The sequence below is a fragment of the Scleropages formosus genome, chromosome 24 (genome assembly GCF_900964775.1).
Source record: "Scleropages formosus chromosome 24, fSclFor1.1, whole genome shotgun sequence".
In the NCBI taxonomy this organism is placed as follows: Eukaryota; Metazoa; Chordata; class Actinopteri; order Osteoglossiformes; family Osteoglossidae; genus Scleropages; species Scleropages formosus.
The window spans coordinates 18399010-18419180 of NC_041829.1; the positions used below are offsets into that span (position 1 = coordinate 18399010).

General features: G+C 43.4%; 2 protein-coding genes across 2 annotated transcripts; one reads left to right on the top strand and one right to left on the bottom strand.

Annotated features, from left to right (window-relative positions):
• Positions 1–1272: 1272 nt before the first annotated feature.
• On the bottom strand, positions 1273–7563 carry acta2 (actin alpha 2, smooth muscle). The gene is made up of 9 exons (XM_029248948.1): positions 7455–7563; positions 5605–5776; positions 5349–5477; positions 4648–4758; positions 3813–3897; positions 2641–2802; positions 2270–2461; positions 1696–1877; positions 1273–1464 (listed from the first exon to the last, which is right to left on the bottom strand). Exons 2-9 carry the CDS (start codon positions 5731–5733, stop codon positions 1321–1323), a joined length of 1134 nt encoding a protein of 377 aa, XP_029104781.1. The 5' UTR covers positions 5734–5776; positions 7455–7563; the 3' UTR covers positions 1273–1320.
• Positions 7564–11850: 4287 nt separating this feature from the next.
• fas (Fas cell surface death receptor) lies at positions 11851–18348 on the top strand. The gene is made up of 9 exons (XM_029248849.1): positions 11851–11950; positions 12466–12610; positions 14095–14229; positions 14711–14822; positions 15523–15587; positions 16865–16972; positions 17081–17124; positions 17445–17463; positions 17745–18348. The coding sequence occupies exons 1-9, from the start codon at positions 11918–11920 to the stop codon at positions 18044–18046; spliced, it is 963 nt and encodes a 320-aa protein (XP_029104682.1). The 5' UTR covers positions 11851–11917; the 3' UTR covers positions 18047–18348.
• Positions 18349–20171: the final 1823 nt, after the last annotated feature.

The following is a 20171-nucleotide window of genomic DNA, read 5'->3' on the forward strand; positions in this document are numbered from 1 at the left end:
ACCCTGCCTAACCTAACCTGAACCCTAACCCTACCCAACCCTAATCCTGCCTAACCTACCCCTAACCTAACCTGAACACTAACCCTACCCAACCCTAACCTAACCTAACCCTAACCCTACCCAACCCTAACCCTACATAACCATACCTAACCCTAACCTAATTCTACATAACCCTAACCCTACCTTACCCTATCTAACCCTAACCCTAATTCTAACCCTAACCCTAACCCTAACTCTAACACTAACCTTTCTGGAGAAGCCTGGCACTTGTGTAGGCCTTTGGCCAATTAAGTCAGCATATTTTTCATAATGGAATTTCATCGTAGCACTATCAGCACATTCCTTTTTTTGGCACTTTGTGGATCGTGTAGTTTATGTACAACATCACCAGGGTAAAGGCATCCAGAAATCAAGAACGTGCAGGAAAAAGCCCTCATGTCGACATTGGGTTTTTTTTTAAAATTAGATATGGAGTCTTTCATATAAATGTAATGGGGAGTAGCGGAGAGGGATGTGTTCTGCATAATCAAATTTTTTGATGAGCTTAAGCATCACTAGAGGGAAGTATTCATTTAGCTGACACTTTTCTCCAAAGCAACTTACAACATTAAGCTCCTTACCCATTTATGCAGCTGGGTGATTTTACTGGAACACTGTAAGGTGAGTATCTTGCTTGAGGGCACTACATGTGGGAGTGGAACCTATAACTTTCTGGTCCAAAGAGAGCAGCATTAACCACTACACTACCCCCCAGTCACATGACTTACTGGAATACAGAAACGTACATAGACGCACTCACACACGTCAGAGTTGGACAATAACTGAGAAAGACGCAGCACTTTATAAGTTAAGGAAAGTGGGAAAAATGTATCCATCCGCAACTTTTCTGTGTAATTATGAGAGAATAATAGAGATGCTTTTTGAATGATGCTGTGCTTTGAAAAGTATGTTTCAGATTAAAAGAACGATGATATTGCACAAAAAAAGTCCATTTTGAACAGTTTTATTCCTTCCTGCCGTGCCAACAATGTAATCATTCTTTCAAAGGAAGGGAATGAAGCGCAGCGGCGAATGAACACGAGGACCTTCATTCGGCATTTGGACACTAGGTGGAGGCAGTGAGCTTTGCTCCTTCTTTTTTTCCCTTCTTCCTGTGTCATCACTGCAGAAATTCCCAACCCCACCAACTATTTATTATGGCAAGCTGATTTGTTCAAACAAACAAAAGACTTTCTGGAGTAACAGGGCACAGATAGAGGTAATGAAGGGGGTGGGGGGGTTGGGGGGGGGGGGGAGCGAGAAGGTTCGAAGGTTATGGGTTTAGAAGCATTTGCGGTGAACGATGGACGGGCCGGCCTCGTCGTACTCCTGCTTGCTGATCCACATCTGCTGGAAGGTGGAGAGGGAGGCCAGGATGGAGCCGCCGATCCAGACCGAGTATTTGCGCTCGGGTGGTGCGATGATCTGGGAAAGTACAAGAGGTTGACGCAACGTCAGGTGGTGCTCTTCACAATAGCAGCAGTCAGACAAAGCCTCTCAGATCGCACTCTGCTGAGTGACATTGAATGAAAGCAAATCCTTGCTGGATTAACTGAGCTTAAGAGTACTTGTTAGAATTTAACTGAGAGAATGTCTGCTACTTGTGGTTCGTAATAAACTCATAAGCAGGTTATCGCAAGGGTGGCGACTACGCACTTTGATCTTCATGGTGCTCGGGGCCAGAGCCGTGATCTCCTTCTGCATTCTGTCAGCGATCCCAGGGTACATGGTGGTTCCTCCGGACAGGACGTTGTTGGCGTACAGGTCCTTACGGATGTCAATGTCACATTTCATGATGCTGTTGTAGGTGGTTTCGTGAATGCCCGCAGATTCCATACCTGGGGAGGGGTTACAGCGCTTTATATGGTGACCTGGTTCAATTGTGTTACAAAGGAAGGCAAAACATCCATCTACACATCTATACAATGTCTGCAACTGCTTGTCAAGTTCAGGTCCAGAGCCTATCCCGTGGAAGAATAGGGTTGGAATCAGGATGGGAAGGCAATCATTGAACAGTAGCTGCAATTTAGAGTTCGCAGCCCACCTGAGACACACGCCTTTGCGTTGGGGAAGGACGTGCAAACTCCTCGCAGACTGAGCCAAAGTCAAACCCATCTCTGAACCCTCAAGCAAGGAAGTGCGAAGCACCAGTGTTACCGAGTGCGCTACCACACTGTCAAATACAGAACACGATTTGCATATTTGTGAGAAAAGAGGGAGGGAGGAGTACCGATGAAGGAGGGCTGGAACAGGGTCTCTGGGCAACGGAACCTTTCGTTGCCGATGGTGATGACTTGGCCATCGGGAAGTTCGTAGCTCTTCTCCAGTGAAGAAGAAGTGGCAGCGGTAGCCATCTCGTTTTCAAAGTCCAGTGCAACATAGCAGAGCTTCTCCTTGATGTCGCGAACAATCTCTCGCTCGGCTGCACGAAGATGAGAAGGAAGCCATGAGTCACGTGCATGTTGCCGGAAAGCCCCCGAGAGCATTCAGATGGGACCGAATGGTGGAAAGTCCAGTACATAATAGATTTACATCTCTGGACCCACACCCATGTTGCAGCTTGCCCTACCTGATGCTGTCAGACAGGTTTGCTCCGCTCACCTGTGGTGACGAAAGAATAGCCTCTCTCCGTCAGGATTTTCATGAGGTAGTCTGTGAGGTCTCGGCCTGCCAGGTCCAAGCGCATGATGGCGTGGGGCAAGGCGTAGCCCTCGTAAATGGGAACGTTATGGGTGACACCATCACCAGAGTCGAGGACAATGCCTGTAAGAGGTGTTAGAGTTACGGTTATGGTTAGGGTTACGGATAGGGTAAAGGTTAGGGTTAGGGACGATGTAGGGTTAGGGTTAGGGACCATGTAGAGTTAAGGTTAGGGTTAGAGTAAAGGTTAGGGTTAGGGTTAAGGTCAGGGTTACGGTTACGGTTACAGTTGGGTTTAGGGTTAGGGACGATGTGGGGTTATGGTTAGGGTTACGGTTATAGTTAGGGTTAGGGTTAGGGTTACGGGTAGGGTTAAGGTTAGGGTTAGGGACGATGTAGGGTTAGGGACAATGTAGAGTAAGGGTTAGGGTTAAGGTTAGGGTTACGGTTACAGCTGGGTTTAGGGTTAGGGATGATGTAGGGTTATGGTTAGGATTAGGGTTAAGGTTAGGGTTATGGTTACAGTTACAGTTAGGTTTAGGGTTAGGGGCGACGTAGGGTTATGGTTAGGGTTAGAGTTAGGGTTAGCGTTATGGTTAGGATTAGGGTTAAGGTTAGGGTTATGGTTACAGTTACAGTTAGGTTTAGGGTTAGGGGCGACGTAGGGTTATGGTTAGGGTTAGAGTTAGGGTTAGCGTTATGGTTAGGGTCAGGGTTAAAGTTAAGGTTACAGTCATGGTTAGGGTCAGGGTTAAGGTTAGGGTTATGGTTAGGGACGATGTAGGGTGAGGGTTAGGGACAATGTAAGGTTATGGTTAGACTTAGAGTTAGGGTTAGGGTTAAGGTTAGGGTTACATTACGGTTATGGTTAAGGTTAAGGTTACAGTTACGGTTAGGGTTAGGGTGAGGGTTATGGTTAGGATTACGATTACGGTAAGGGATAGGGTTAGGGTTAGGACAATGAGGTCACATGATGCATGAGAATTGCGTGTCAAATCAGGTTGATCATGAACGATGATGAAACGACAAAAAATATATCCGTTTAAGTACTGAGATGTTGAAATTATACTCTAGGAAATGATGTTTGATGGTATAAATCGGACTGATGGTGTAACTAAGGCATGTGGTCTCACCAGTTGTGCGGCCAGAAGCATAAAGGGACAACACAGCCTGTATGGCCACGTACATGGCTGGTACGTTGAAGGTTTCAAACATGATCTAAAACAGGAAGAATACATTCTTGCATCAAGCAGTTTCAGAGGAAAACATTTTGCTTTTTATTTCCTTACACCTGGATATCAATATCATTTGTGTCAACATTTTCCGCAACAAGGGTGGGCAGCTGCAGGTCCTTGGACCCAAAGAATTTTTCAGATTTTTCTCCTTGAGCTGGGAGACTTTTGTTTTCTTTCCCTCAGTTGCCGGATGGCTTCTTTCATATCAGTATATTAGCAAACTGTGCTCTGTGTTTATGTTCTCTTTGCTTTATTTACTTTCACTTTGTCAACCATATGTGCTCTGCTGTTCTCCACTCTGTCTCCTTGTTGAGAAGAGCGTTACACGAAATAGTTTGAACTGCTGTTATACTTAGAAAGTGGCATGGTGGCACAGCGAGAAGCATTGCTATCTCACAACGCCTGAGTGGTGCAAGAGGATGTGGGTTTGATGCCCACTCAGTCTGTCTGGAGTTTGCATGTTCTCCCCATGTTTGTGTGGATTTCCTCCGGGTGCTCTGGTTTCCTCCCGCAGTTTTGGAGAAAAGTGTCCGCTAAATAAATTAATATAAACTAAAAGCCTTTAGGAAAAACTTCTTGCAGATACTTCAGATGCCCTGTATAGACTATTCCTTGCTGCACTTAATGCAAAATGCTCAGATGTTTCCAGAAAAAAGGGCAGTTATAATGAAACGTGTCCACGGAAGCACCTGGAAGTCTAAAGGCCTTTGAGAGGTTTTTACATCTTCATTACCTGGGTCATCTTCTCCCTGTTGGCTTTGGGGTTCAGCGGCGCCTCTGTCAACAGAGTGGGGTGCTCCTCGGGGGCGACGCGCAGCTCGTTGTAGAACGAGTGGTGCCAGATCTTGATATTGTCACACACAAACACACACACACACACACACAGACACACACACACACACACACCAAGTGAACTCAGTTCAGCTCGTAATTAGAGACAGAGTGTGTGAGGCTCGGACAAACATGGCGTAAAAGCATCGTTGCCCAACGAAAAATGGCTTTTGAAAGAAGCAGAAACACATGTTGACAATGGTGGTAGTGACGTGTGGCGAAGGCTTTGAATGTGCCCTCGAGCGAAGCCGTGTCATACGGCTACTCTGGTTTTGAGTTGTGACATACCGCGGTATTTTACTTCCAGTAAGCACTCCGAAATGTTCATTTCAAAACATGTCTGATCCTGCCTTTCACGGAAATGCTGATGAACACACCGCTCGTGTTCAGCGTGCTCTTGCATCACGTGTAAACATGCCGAGGCCTTGGAGAAAAGTCATAATTCGCCGCAATTCAATGGGAGCCAAAGAAGCTAAACGTCCTTATAGAAGAAAGAGGAAGTTGTGTTATTCGTTAAAAGGGGTCTTTTTTTTGCGTGATGTTTCGTGCACTTATTCACCGACGTGTGGTCGAGGCGGTAGATGGACTTGACTGAGCATTTACCTTTTCCATGTCATCCCAGTTGGTAATGATGCCGTGCTCAATAGGGTACTTTAGGGTCAGGATACCCCTCTTGCTCTGGGCTTCATCACCCACGTAACTGTCCTTCTGCCCCATGCCCACCATGACCCCCTGGAGAACAGGCATGCCACTGATGAGCAAACATGCAGGATGTCAGGAATCCCCCCTCCCCCCCCGGATGCAGGCGCTGACACTGGTGCTATGGGAAAGAGCAGAGGTTCGGGCTCGTTTCGCTGACCTGGTGCCTGGGGCGGCCCACGATGGAGGGGAATACGGCCCTGGGAGCGTCATCCCCGGCGAAGCCGGCCTTGCAGAGGCCCGAACCGTTGTCACACACCAGGGCAGTGCTCTCCTCCTCGTCACACATGGCAAACTGGCGGTGCCCTCTTCGCTCAGACGGAAAACAATCGCTGCGAGGAACGTGACGCCGAAGATGAGAAACCCGAAGTATGTGCTTGTCGAGGTGACTTTTCACCTTGAGGGGTATTACCTAATTTCTAACATGACAAAAGCGTGTGGGTGTGTGAAAAAACATTGAAAGAGCCACTCCCTCTTAACAAAACTTTCAATGAACCACAAATGATCTTACTCTTATCAGTAAATGAGGCTGATAAATCCCATATTTATTGTATGGATAACATACAAGAAAAAGAGTAAACAAAAAATTTACAAAAATGTTTTTACCTTATGTAAATGTTTGGTGGCTTTCTATGAGTGCTCTGGTTTCCAACGCAGTCCAAAGACACACTCAGGTAAATTACCCATAATGTGTGCATGAGTATGTGGATGAGTGTGTATGATGGCCCTTCGCTGGACTGGTGTCCCGTCCAGGCTGTACCCTGTCTCGTACCCTGTCTCGTACCCCGTCTCACACCCTGTGATACTCGGACAAGCGCCGAACCCTCAAGACCCTGCACCGGACAAACACTTACTGACAAGAGAAGGATTGATAAAATAAAAATATTTAATAAAAACTTAACGTCTGAATTTATTTTTCAAAACCTCACTTTAGACCTCCAAGCACTGATTTATACTGATATTAATAACACTGATTCATTTTAATATTAAATCATTTCTAGAACTAATACTGATTCTAATAGTAAAATGCTTTTAATTCTCTTCGAAAAACTTACTTTTGCTTTAAAATATTTTGGTGACAAAATACTTTCAGGCATTATAATTGGTCGTTGCATTACGTTCTGAAACAATGGAGAACGGCAACGTTTGCGCTGCGTACTACGGTCACGCGCAACTTGCTTCTTGCCTGCAGTGAATGGCTGTGGTACTATGGGAAAACTTCCTAATTAGGAAACGACTTGGAAGGCGGCGTGGCTTTGGATGTGCATCGCCCCCAAACTGCCCCCCCCCCGGGGCCTGTCTGAGAGGAGTGGGCCCACATAGCTCATGCAGGAGTCACTGAGGACCATATTTAGTAATATATCCTAAATCTTGAAGGTGGCGGGGAGGGTCCAGCCAGACCAGAGCGTGGAGGGAACGACCGCTGAGGGTCTGTTTTCGGGGAACTGGCCGACCGCGACACTCTGGAAGCATGAGATGTGCCGCGGGGGTGCAGATGGCCACCGAATACCTGGAATCGCTGCCAGTTCCCTGCATCCGGGCAGAGCGCAAGGCCCTGTCAGTTTTTCGGATGTTCCCCTATACGACGCGTCGCATTTCAGCGCATAACTCATCTCTCACGTCCTGGTGTCAAACGCAGAAATGTAAACAGCTCGCATGAAGAAGCATAACGATCTGACCCCAAACGTAAACTATAGGTGTCACGTTTTTTCCCGAGAAGTGCCGCCGGAGACGCTGAGGCTTTAAGTGTTTTGCAGGAGGTGCAGCAAAAGTATGCGGAGAATGAGGAGAAACAAACTCCCCTTTGGCACTTTGCTTGCGAAGCACGGGGAGACCAGGGGCTTTTTGAAACGAACTGCGCAACCTGTTTTCCACAAACACGCTCTAGTACGCATTCATACTCAAGCACCCCGGGGGGTGTCCATGCTGCCGGAGCGGTGCTTCCCCATGTCGGGGCCAAGGCGTCACCGCTGCGAGATCGCAAGTAGGATGGAGGTGAGGTTCACTTACCTGACAGCGCTCGGCCGGGGGGCTCCGTCGCTCCGGGATGGTGCGTGGTACAGCGACACCAGGGAATCTTTATGTATCCCCCCTCCGCCCCATCGTCCTCCCTGCTCGCCCCCCTCCCAGATCCCAAAGAAGGAGTCAGGACCCGGGGCCACCCTCTGTCTCTCTGCAGCGCTGCCTTATACGGAAGGCCCTGGGAAACAGTCCGACCGGGGTGGCCGGCTCCTGCGAGATGTAAACACGGTCCAGCTGCACTGCGCGGCACTGAAATACACACCCGTACTCACTGACACGTCTCACACCCTGCACCTTAGACATTCCTGGAGCGGACGGCAAGAGCCCATCAAAGGGTAAAGGGACAAATGTGAGCCTGTGTGCTCAATCCTGCTCCGGAAATCCTTTTATCTGTGAAACCTTTTCCCTGTTTAAGACAAAAGACACTAATAATAAATATTATGTCAACAAATATTTAAACGTACGGTACATCCTACGTTTCGAAAGCATTTGTCAGTCTGCACACTGTTTGGTGCCGATGATGCTGATGCTTTTCTAGAATGGAAACGGTTAAGAGCCTCTGCTTTATATACGTTTCATGAAATAGAACCGGTGCTGATTGTCTTGCGCTTCACAAACCATTGCAAGCTGAATTTAATACAGCAAAAAAAAGGAATAAAAAAATTTAAACTTTATATCTTTGACTGTTAAGGATGACTGAAGTGTGTTAACTGTACTCATGTTTTCTTTCTGCTCAATGACATGTGAGTAAAACTAATAATGGAATGAGAGTTGCTATTTTCAGCGTGTGTCAAATTTCCCTTCTGTTAATTTATTACTAAAACATAATTAAGGTTATAATAATGTGACAATGAATGGCACAAGAAGTGATGCAATAGAAACAGTTGAAGCGTGGGTGGAAAACGTATCGTAAGATCACTGCAAACCGCCTGCACTGAGCTAGCGATTTGACAAAGACAATGTGCTTTTCTGTACCTCCGGCAATACACACCTGGTTTCACTGGGAGAAAAATCCCAGCGCAGCAGGAAACCAGCTTGTGGTTTTACTAAAGCCAATCCATCCTGTTGTGTCAAAGTCAAGTTGTCAGAAACAGTTTTGGTTTGTTTTCCTCTGAGCTGAAGACTGAGAAATGTGAGCCCCGGTGCTCAGTCCAAATTTATCTGTGACTTTATTCTATGTAATGTTGCTCAATTCAGCATAAGAGACTCATTTACAGCATGTTAGGAGACGATAGAGTTATACTTTATTAATTTCTGCTCAGAAATTCTCACGCAGAAGGTGCAGAGTAACATCAACAAAATAACAAAGAAAGTAAATAATAAATAAAACACACACACACACACATTTTCAGAACCGCTTGTCCCTTACGGGGTCACGGGGAACCGGAGCCTACCCGGCAACACAGGGCGTAAGGCCGGAGGGGGAAGGGGACACACCCAGGACGGGACGCCAGTCCATCGCAAGGCACCCCAAGCGGGACTCGAACCCCCGACCCACCGGAGAGCAGGACTGTGGTCCAACCCACTGCGCCACCGCACCCCCTTTTTTAAATAAAACAAAAAAGTAAAAAAAATAAATAAGACAGGCTGCACACATTAAACCACCTTGACCTTCTAAGAAAGGACATGCTGCTCTGTCCTCTGTTATACAGAACATCTGTGCTGTGTGACCAGTCCAGCTTGTTGTTGGTATGAACCCCTAGAAGGAGAGGACATTACTCATTTAACTGACACCTTTCTCCAAAGCAATTCACATCATGTTTCTGCTCAGAGTTAATTACAATCCTTTACCTTTTTACTTCTTACCGATCACTTTAGGGTAAGTTCCTCGATCAAGAGAATTTTTACCAAGAATGATGTGTTACACGCACGTAAGAGCGTACACTATATAAGTTAAAGTGGTTTCAGACTGTGTGTGTGTGTATAAGTTAAAATAATAATATAGTAAGTTTAAACAAACATACAGTCTGTATTGCGCTTCCCAAATGTATTTAATAGCTCAGTCTTTTTCGTTAGTTAGAAGTGTAAAACTGTGATTTTGTGTTTAGGTGAATATTTTGTGTATTTTCCAACTTCAGCTCAATTCAGTTCAATTCAATTCAATGGATTTTTATAGAATTCTCTTCTCACACAGAGACACTGTCACTGGACACTGTCATTTAGTACATTTTTACACTTTACATATCTGCGCCTTCCAAAACGCACACCCATCGTCACAGCAAACATTTATTTAACAACGGTTCAAATGATTGAAATGACCTGGAAGAAAATCTCAAAGGCATATTAAGAGAATATGGTTTGTTTTTAGTCATGGTCAAGGATGAAATGTACATTCATCTTTACACACAACTAAGGAAGCTGAAAGACCTTCCAGCCTGGCAACACACACTCCACTGATGTTAAAGCAACACCAAAAAAGGAACTCTGCAGTAAACAAAGACGCAGTTGGACGTCCCCTGGATGCGGGGTCTGGGTTATTTCAGATATTTCATTACGGTTTTATAGCACACTCAGACAGAGAAATCTGCCAACATGGTACATCTGCCAAGATTCTCTGCCTACGCAAGTTGTCTTTTTTTCCTCACAGGCTTGGATCTGTCCTGTGCCTAAACTTGTTTTTTACAGTAGCTTTTTCTCTGACTGATGTTTGGCTGAAAGCAGTTTTGAACCACGTCCTCTGAAGGCATTTTAGGGGTCTGTCATTTCTACTCAACAAAGATCCTAATGTATTCAAGAATTACTACTGTACTACTAATCACCGTAACGAAGCCTCCGTACTGATTTGCATAGTTCAGCATAGTAAAAAATATTCCCATTTGGGCTGAAATTCTTAGAAAGGGATGTGTAGTTCACATGATGTTCATATAGGGAGTCTTGATTCATCCTAGTAATTTTAAAATTACTTTCCTAAACAGTGTAATTTTATAAAATAATGAGGGCTGCATCGTGGCTGGAGCAGCTGCCTTTGGCTCTGAGGGTTGCAGGTTCGATTGCTGCTTCCGGCTGTAGTGCCCTTGAGCAAGGTACTTGCCCTGTAATTGCTCCAGTACCTTCGACCAGCTGTAAGCCTAGGTGGCTAGCTGTGGCCCTGCAAGGACTGGTGTCCTGTCCAGGGTGTGCCCCCCCATCCCTTCAGCCTTGCGCCCATTGTCTCCGGGATAGGCTCAGCTCACCACGATCCCATTCAGGACAAGTCGTTATTGCGATTGGTTGGTTACTACTGCATCATTAAAGTTTTGAGTAATGAATAAACATGAGAGTAAGTAAATAAGTATCTGCAGTAATCTGTTTATAAACATTATTGTACACATGCTTTCCCATGTCTAATAAGATTTGCACTTGTTGTACGTATGTTTATGTGTGTATATGTCATGATGACCACAAAAGGGCATCAGACCCAAGTGCGTGAGCTGTCGTGTGGTGCAGGGGGCAAGCAGGGGTTGCCAAGGTGCGTACGCCGGTAAAGGGGAATAGCCAGTAGACAGGGTCCAATAAACGATGCTGAAGGTCCGAGGCCAGAAGAGCAAAACAACGGGTATAAGGAGGAGGCAGGGAGGCAAAAAGGGAAGTTCATGATTCGCTAAGCAGCTGTAGTTGCTCAAAATGAGGTTCCACAAACCGGTGCGTTTGGGGGCATCCTTATGTAGCCCGTCCCTTCATCTGCCACAGGTGCGGTCGTCCGGCATGAGGGTGTGACAGTATATGTATGTTGTGTGTGTTTTTTTGTTTTGTCTACTCTGCATTATGAACCATTGGGAACTGAAGCCAAAAATTCCTTGTGTGTGCACGGATTCAGATTTATAGTCACCCTAACCTGTATTATTATTATTATTATTATTAGTATTAGTATTATTATTATTATTATTATGAAATCTCCACTGACAAAGTTGAGGCGTAGCAATAAGTGTGTATGACAGAAAACTATTCAATTGTGGCTGTGAAAGTAAGTGGAGACCGGTGATAGACCTACAGCTGTGCAGCCAGTGCTGGTGTCATGAGCTTTGACCGAAAATGGCAAAGCAGAGTCGATGTGCCCTCCTCCAAACTCGGCAGGACTGTGGGGCTGAACATAAACCATCAGCAGAGCAGCAGACCATTGACTTCACTCCTGGCTCCTTGTGTAAGCGCTGCTCAGAACTTCTCAGATGGCAGAGGTCACTCTGGAACTGCAAAACACAGTAAAATCAGTAAAACAAAGCAAACTCCAACATAATGGAGAAATGGTCTCTGAGCGGCAAAATGGATGTTTTTCCTTTCATTGTAACTCTGAACTGCTCTACTTCAGTTCTTAGGTGCTTTAGGTACTTTTTTCAGTTTAACGCCACCCGTTGTTTAATTCAACGCACTCGTCTCTGATTGGCTCGCGTTGCTTCCTTAACCGAAAAACACTAGTCACCCTGTTGTTGAAGAACACAGAGCTGTCGGCGAAGGAAAAGACAAAGTCAGCGACAATGTCTCTTTATACAGCGCTTCTCTTTCTGCTGGTACGAACCTCTCTTGTTTTAATTTTGTTTTTGTGTTATACAGCTGCTATTCTTTTGTTGTCGACGAAGCATACGTTTTTGTAAGAGTAGCTGCTGAGTCAGTGTGAGTGCCAGTGTGTGCGGCTCGGATCGCGCTGAGTAACTTTCTCGGCACCTAATGATCTCATCAGTTCAAAAAGAAAAAACTAGTTAAATTCAAAGTGCTCGTAGTAGTCTGCTGACATAACTTATTAAGTGCATAAAAATATACGGATATATAAATATAATAAAGAAAATAATGGTCAGTTGAGGCCGGGCGGGGCGCGGCGTGTGTTTACTTTCACTTTCACATTTTAACACCAAAAGTTCGAACGTTAGAAAAAGTATTTTTTTTTCTTTTTTTTTGTTTAAAATTTTACAACAACAGGACGTCGTTTTGAAATGTGGGTTAACGCCCTGTTTTGTGGCTCTACGTCGCTACGGTACGTTACGGTATGGTACTTGTCGCTGATGACCATTCATTCGATTTGCTGCAGGTTTCTGAGGTACTGGTCACGCGGGCGTCTCGCGACGGGCCCCCCGGCGCGGACGGGTCGCGTGCTGGCGCGCGACGGAAGCGGCAGGAGTGTCGCTATGGGGATTATAACCACAAGGACAACATCTGCTGCAGCTGCCCTGCTGGTAGGTGTCCTCGGCAAAGTTTGTGCCCAGGAGAATGTGGCAGAGTTGTGAATTTTCCCTCAAAGCAGGAATTTCCCGCCTTTTTGTCTCTTCTTGTCTCTACACCTGGCTCATTGAGCCACGTGGGCACTGATGGCGGCACACCCTGGCTTTTCCGCCACTCCCTTCCTGCTAAAACATTTCTAAATTCTCCACGTTCTTCAAGATCCATAATTAACTGGCCCCCGTGTATATCTGCCCTGTAGCGGGGACAGTGGTAAAATTTCGCCTTTTGCGTTTTCCGCCACGTTTCGGGCAGCAGAGCCTCTAAACCCAAGATCATTTTTGCACTCACAAAATCTGTCTTCGTTCTGCGATGTCAAAAAACTGGTCTTCGTGGTTGTCTTCTACCGTACCTTCTTGATGAGGTATGCAGCCCGCAGAAGGTCCAATCGTAATAATTCATTTTTGAAAACTTAAAACACACACACATACACACATTTTCGGAACCGCTTGTCCCATACGGGGTCGCGGGGACCCGGAGCCTACACGGTAACACAGGGTGGAAGGCCGGAGGGGGAGGGGACACACCCAGGACGGGACGCCAGTCCGTCGCAAGGCACCCCAAGCGGGACTCGAACCCCAGACCCACCGGAGAGCAGGACCCAGTCCACCCACTGCGCCACCGCGCCCCCCAAACTTAAAAGAATGCAACCAATTAAAAAAAAAAAAAAAATCACCGGAACTTTTGCTATAAAGACTATTTCGACAGTGTTTTATGTTTTCAGCAAGTATTCATAGTGGAAGGTGAGGTATGAAAAAAAACAGCTTTTGCCTTGAACTGTATCCTCACAGCGAGCCGGGGATGCACGGCTAACATTTTCAGATATTGACGAAAGAAGCACAGGCCGAGTTGCTGACATGCCGTTGGCCAAGTGGGACAGAGAACCCAGCTGTGAGAAACTTCCCCATTACATAAAAATAAACCTGTGTAAGATCACACTAGTTTGGATTTCAGAAATGTGCTTTCAGTTACTGCTGAAGCTACATAGAGCTACACAAGTCATGATCAGTTTTTTGCTTCCATGGAGCTACAGAGTTTTAGAGAGGGGAATCGATCGAAACCGGTTGCAACTGGATGTTCTGAAGCGATACGGCACTCTTTCTGTCATTTACATTGAAATTAATGTAAATGAAGGAAGAGGCATCACTTCGCTGCACAGGGTTCAAAATGTTAGACATGTAGTATAGTGGTTCGAACTGCATCCTTCTGGGTGCAGAGGCTGCAGGTTCAGATCCCACTTCTTGCTGTAATAAATGTGGCCAAGCTGCCTGGTCCAGTAAAAAAAAAACTCAGCTGTATAAACTGGCAAATATTTGTAGGTATCTTAACATTATAAGATGCTTTAGAGAAAAGCATCAGCAAAACGAATAAATGGAATGCTGAAAATTAGAAACAGTAACTTTAGTAGTGCAATCACCACCTCTATTTTTCTTTTTTAAAGGGGAATATGTTGAAAAACACTGTACTCAGAACAACCCGACCAGCACAAAGTGTCTCAAATGTGATGAAGGATTTTACACCGCATCTAGTAATTCCTTGGAGAGCTGCGAACGGTGCCGCTCGTGTAATGAGAACTGTAAGTACTTTATAAACTCATTATTTTTGTCTGTTTGATGTGTGAGTATAGTGTAACATTTGCAGGAAAATAACATTTAGGCATATTATCCAATACCATATTTATCTAGTCTAACTGTAGAATACTATGTGGTGTAAAGAATAAGATCCAAGAGAAATGAAGGCCTTATCCGAAGGGTTATCAGTTAAAATTTATTTGGTACATTTTGATATATAGAATAATCACAGACTGACCAAGAAGACCTGTCAGTCCTCTTGCTGAACCCTTTATAAAAATAGGGAAAATGTATAATTAAGAAAAGTTGAAGTAGTAGTAAAAGTAAAAAAGCAAACCCTAAGTTGACAGATACTGATGTTATGGTGAAGCCAGTATTAAAATGCCATCTTACTCAGACATTGTGTTAAGATACAGTTTTTAGGAATAAATTCACTGTCATTATTTTATTGTTGGTCACAAAAGATATTATTGAAATTTCTTGTAGTGCTTCAGGAAGTGGAGATCAATTGTACTTACACTAAGAATGCAGAGTGTAAATGTATGGAAGGACACTACTGTGCCGAACATGAATGCAAAAGCTGTTTGCCTTGTGACAAGTAAGTTCAAACCTTCAAATAATTTTTAATGTTTAATGGTATTTAATGAGGGTGCATACTGTATAAACAGAATAGTATAATAACATAGTAATAGTATTCTCTTTATACAGTGTGCACCCTCATAATAAATAGAATTTGGAATGGATATTTTTTACTTTTAGCTACATATAATTAAAAATATAAATTCACACAGCAGCAGATCTTAAAACTTATTGACTGTAGCAGGTGTATACTACATAGACAGTGCAGGAGTACTATTCTTACACGTAATCCAATTTGTAAAGGTAATTTTAATGTTTTCGAGGTGATGCATAGAAATATATGTACATGTCGGAGTGCTGAGAATAATATGACCTTTAAAATATGAGTTTATGTGACAGTGTTACGACATTTTCTTTCATTCGTCTAGGGATGTAGATTTATATAAGATTTATATTTACTAGTTTTGGAACGCTACAGCCTGAGGACCAGAAACAAAACAAAACCATCGCCGGAGCTGCCCATAGCAGTCCGGTGAAAAAGTTCAACTCGCTTTGTTATAAGAACATGTAAATGGTGATAGGCATTTGTGTTTTTACCATGCAGTTATTTAAATTTCTATAAGTTTAGGGATGTTGGCCGCAGATAAGGGTTTTGTTTTGTTTATTGTATGTACCAGTTCTCTTCCTAAACATGCAGTATGCTCTCTTCCTCTCCAAAGGTGTGACGGCCGTAAGATTGTACAACCGTGCACAAATAAAAGTAACACTATCTGTGAACGTCAGGGTAAGTATACAGTCAAATGCTCTTTGCATGTATGTCTGCACAGTGGTTTGCAGTACTAATAAAAGCCAAGCTCCTGTTGAGTGACACGCAACTCATTCACAATGGTAATGTACTAATATTGACCAACAGATGGAAACGCCAGGTTTAATGGTCCCCATCCCATACATGTGATGTGTCCCAATGGATATGTCAGGGCCATTCTCATGTATACACACTGAACCTTTAGATCAAGTTTACATGACAGGTGCACCTTTGGTAGACAACAGGCTTTTGGGACGAAAGAGCAACAGTGCCTTTGCAAAAACACAATGAGCAAAATGTGGCATGGAATAGGGTAACTTTAAGGAATCAGACCGAACCAGCAAGAGACTTTTTTAATCTGTCTTGCATCATGAAAAGTAAAACTCTTTAAAACTAAACGTGACACGGCACCGGAGAAAGTTTCTACGAACATTTACCAAGGAGGCCCAAGTCCTTTGGTGGATTCAGGGATACAAGTGGATGGCGGCGAAGAGAGCGAACTCTTGATTGATGATCAAGGCCATACGTAGCAGAGGTGTCTGGTAATTAATATTTTTAGTGGGGTATGCATTATTGTTTTGAGACTGTTTACACCAGTGGTGTCAAACTCATTTTATACCGCAACCTGAGTCATGAATGAACGTTCATGGAGCCTGCTGAAGGCCGGTTTTGTGCATCATGCTTGTGTAATAATAGAGAGAATGACTAAACAGTGGCCATCTCATCCCACAGTGGTCATCCCTTGTGGAAATCTTGGAGTCCCGCTTGAAATAAATTGCTGTTATATAATTAAATTCACTGATGTTTTTCTTGGAGACGATGGATAAATTGTGGGATTCAGATAAGAGACTTGCTGTATTTTGTTGGGCCCAAAATCCCAATTTTAAACTATTGCACATTGTTTTTAGAACAGAATTTTAGAATATTCACTACATTTTTACTTCAGTTTTATCGGTAAATTTCAAGCGAGGTGGCATAACACAGAGCAATTGAGCCAAATTCATACAGTGTCACGTACGAACAGGCAATGACATGGATTTTCAGACAACTTCTGTTTGTATTTCCATCGGTCCTGTGCGGGGAAGCTGGAGATGTGCCTCTGACTTTGTGCTCCATTCCAAAGCAGATGATCCAGCGTTCTACAAAGTGCATCTTTTTTGTTCCGTTTCCCCCACAACTGTACATTCATGTGTGCATAACAGAAAAACTGTCTTTGTTTATATTTGAAATTCTGATTATCTTTCTTTTTCTTTCAGATCAGAGAACAGATCACAGTACCGCCATTGCTGTTGCTTTTGCAGTTCTTATAATTTTAATTGCATTACTATCAATGGCTTGGTGTATTTGGAAAAAAAAATGTACAAGTAAGTACCTCAGTTTAAAAAACGCTGACAGATGAAGTAGCTTCACTGACCTGTGGATTTTTTAATACTATTAATTCTCTTTTTTTTCTACTTTTTAAAATGCTAAAGGAGGTCCTCTACAGCCTCCAGACGAACCCGATGAGTATGATAAGGTACGGTATTCATGTCCTTCACTACACAAATGGTACCAAAACACCAAACACTGAAACACTGGAAATGACTGGTGCATTTTTGTATGCATATTTAGTAGATTCCCATATTTTCATTCCTATTCACTGTTGTTGTTATTTTCAAGGCCTTTCTAAGGGGGAAGATGTCTTTTCGGCGCTAAAAAAGGGCTCCTCAAACTGTTTTATTTCACAGGGAACAATTTATAAATTTAACAATTGTTTGTAATCATCACTGACTATAAAAGCACTCTGTAGTGATGGCACTGAACATTTAATTTACTTATTTTTCTATTTTATTCTAGATGAACCCTCTTCTGAGAGGTTAGTATAATTAATTCTTCTCAAAATATTTTAAATTATTGTCTTTGAACTCATCTTCAGGGTGTTATATTTGTTTCAATCTTCTCTGCTTGTTCAATAGTAAAGTGCTATTTATTTCAGTATTAGCCATGTTAATATTCTAATATATAATAACACTGTGCAGACAACAGTGGGTTTTGCTTGTGAAGTTTTTGTTTAATATTGAAGAATGCCAAGGCAAGTAGGGATGTATAAATGGATATTGAGCAGCTAATATCTTGGGATTCTATGTTCTGTCACAGATATTGACCTCAGCCCCCACCTTTACACTATTGTGGATGAACTTGGACACAAGACGGTCAAAGAATTAGCTATTCGAAGCGGGATCGCACAGGCCACAATCGATATGCACGTCGACAGCTATCCGAATAACATACGGGAGCAGTGCTACAACATACTGAAGGACTGGTATGAAAGGCAGGGTCTTGAAAATGCCTGCAATGTGTTAAATAACGAGCTCAGGAAAATGGGCCAGAAAACATCTGCAGACAAACTAATCCAAACATTTAGCAAACACGTTAATAAAAACAAGGAGTCGGCTTGAATAAAATTTGAAGGGATGATCATGACTGCCCCTGCAAGAGTACATCATCCAGAACTCATCACTCTTCTGTTACTGGAATTGAGAGCATCACCCACTGGGCCCGCGGGTCATGGCTCCCTCCCTCTGCATCCCGGAGTTATCTGAGAAGCACAGTGATGCTCAGTTGAATCCGTTGTCACATGAGTTGGTTAACACAGTTTTACAGATTCTGGATACATGAACTGAACACTAAATGTGCAGTAACTGCATGATGTTCTGGATTAAGGCCCTTTGTTTAAAAAAAAAAAAAAAAAAAAGAGACTCAAAACACATCTCCTAAAGGTCCACTCCTCTTCTGATCATCCTCAAAGGTTCAAGAATTAGTCCAGCACCCTCTGTTGAACCTGACACATGATCCAGCATTGAAATTACACTTCATACTTTCTCTTTTGTATTACTTTCTTTGTAAACATGCTTGGCACTTCTGTTTTTTTTAATGCATTTTAAAAATTCCCTTTCCCTTACTGTACTGCTGATGTTATTTGCACATATTCTTTATACTTGAAGGCTCTGTTGTTATAATTCAATTGGGCTTAAGAATATACATTGAATGGCTTGATTTAAAATGTGCAATAAGTGTTTAAAATGTGTTTTTTCCAAAGTAAAGTTGTTTTTCTGAATTTCGCACAGTCATGTTTTCTTGGAGGAGACGAGAGACGAGACTCATTCTCCCACTGAAGAAACTTTGTCCAATTTGGTAATTTTGTGGCAGATGAGTAATAAGAGGGATTGCAGAGTTACACACACAGATGATGGTTACAACACGGGAAAGCATTCATTTGTGTTCGAAGGACACGTGTCCACTTTGGGAGGACTCGGGATCCTTCATCTTTTACACGGTCGATGTGCTCCGGCACAGCCTGCACCGTGCAGTGCTGATGAGCAGCTTGAGTAAGGGCCCGGATGAGTCTCTTTTACTTTGGGCCTTATATAGATGTGCCAGTAGCAGGTAGAACTCCAAGATGATACCCGTGGATCACTTCAGGCATTCTCAGGATGGCCGTAGTCACACGCTCCGGGTTCTGCGAGTTTCTGTGAACCGTGTATCTCCATCCATGTCGGATGTCCTTGTCCCTGCATTCATGGAGCCTTGGTCAGTATGGTACTTCGACTGGACGAAGGAGATGAATTTCAGAAATCCATTACGCAATTAGCACTGTGTCACCCATTCAGAGAGAGAGAGACAAAAAAAAAAATCATCATGGTCGAATATGCAATAATAGAACAAAGTTACAAAAATTATTTAAGTCGTGTATCTAGAAGTCACCTTGGTGAATAAGGAGTGTGGGCTGATAAGACTACATAGAGTTCATTGGAAGTCGCTTTGGAGAAAAGCATCTGATTCTGCTAAATATATAAATGTAAATGCATTTCCGCTGGGGACAGGCCGAAGTAGGACAGGAAGGTACGTCGGTCACACTTTGGTGGTGATGACATAGCACCGATAGCAAGGAAACAAGGAGTCAGCATACACCCGCTGACCTCTCTTACTGAGGAAGTGTCAAAACCCTCCTTTCCATCATTATTCAGTGTCACTAATTCTGCTCTGATCGCATTACTCATGTTAATAATCATGTGCGCCAAATATGGCTGTATGGCTTGTGAATTTCTATGAGGGCCAGACAATTCCTCTACTGGTGTAAATGCAATTTACACATGTAGGCAATAACAGAGTAAATGTAACTTATTACTTGTATTTAAGTACATGTTTGGACAAAATGTACATTGCAGACTAATGTCTGGCATCAGTACTTTTCACTTTTACTTGGCTACATTTGCAAAGAAAAAATTACTTGTACTCCATTACATACTATAATTTTTTTTTTTACTTTTGATTTTTTCCCAGTAGATGATGATAAAACCTCCTTGCTCTCAGCTGTCCTCTGAAGTTTTCATTACCTGTCATTGATTCTGACCAATCAAGTTTATTGCTGTGTTTTGTCCCACCATCATTCAAGTTCAAGTGGCATTAGAGCGAAGTAAAAAATATTTATCTAAGTTTAATCTTTTTTTATAAGAATGTGTCTAAAAGCCGAGGTGGCCGCATGGGAATTATAGAAGTGCTGGACGCCGGATTCATCAAACA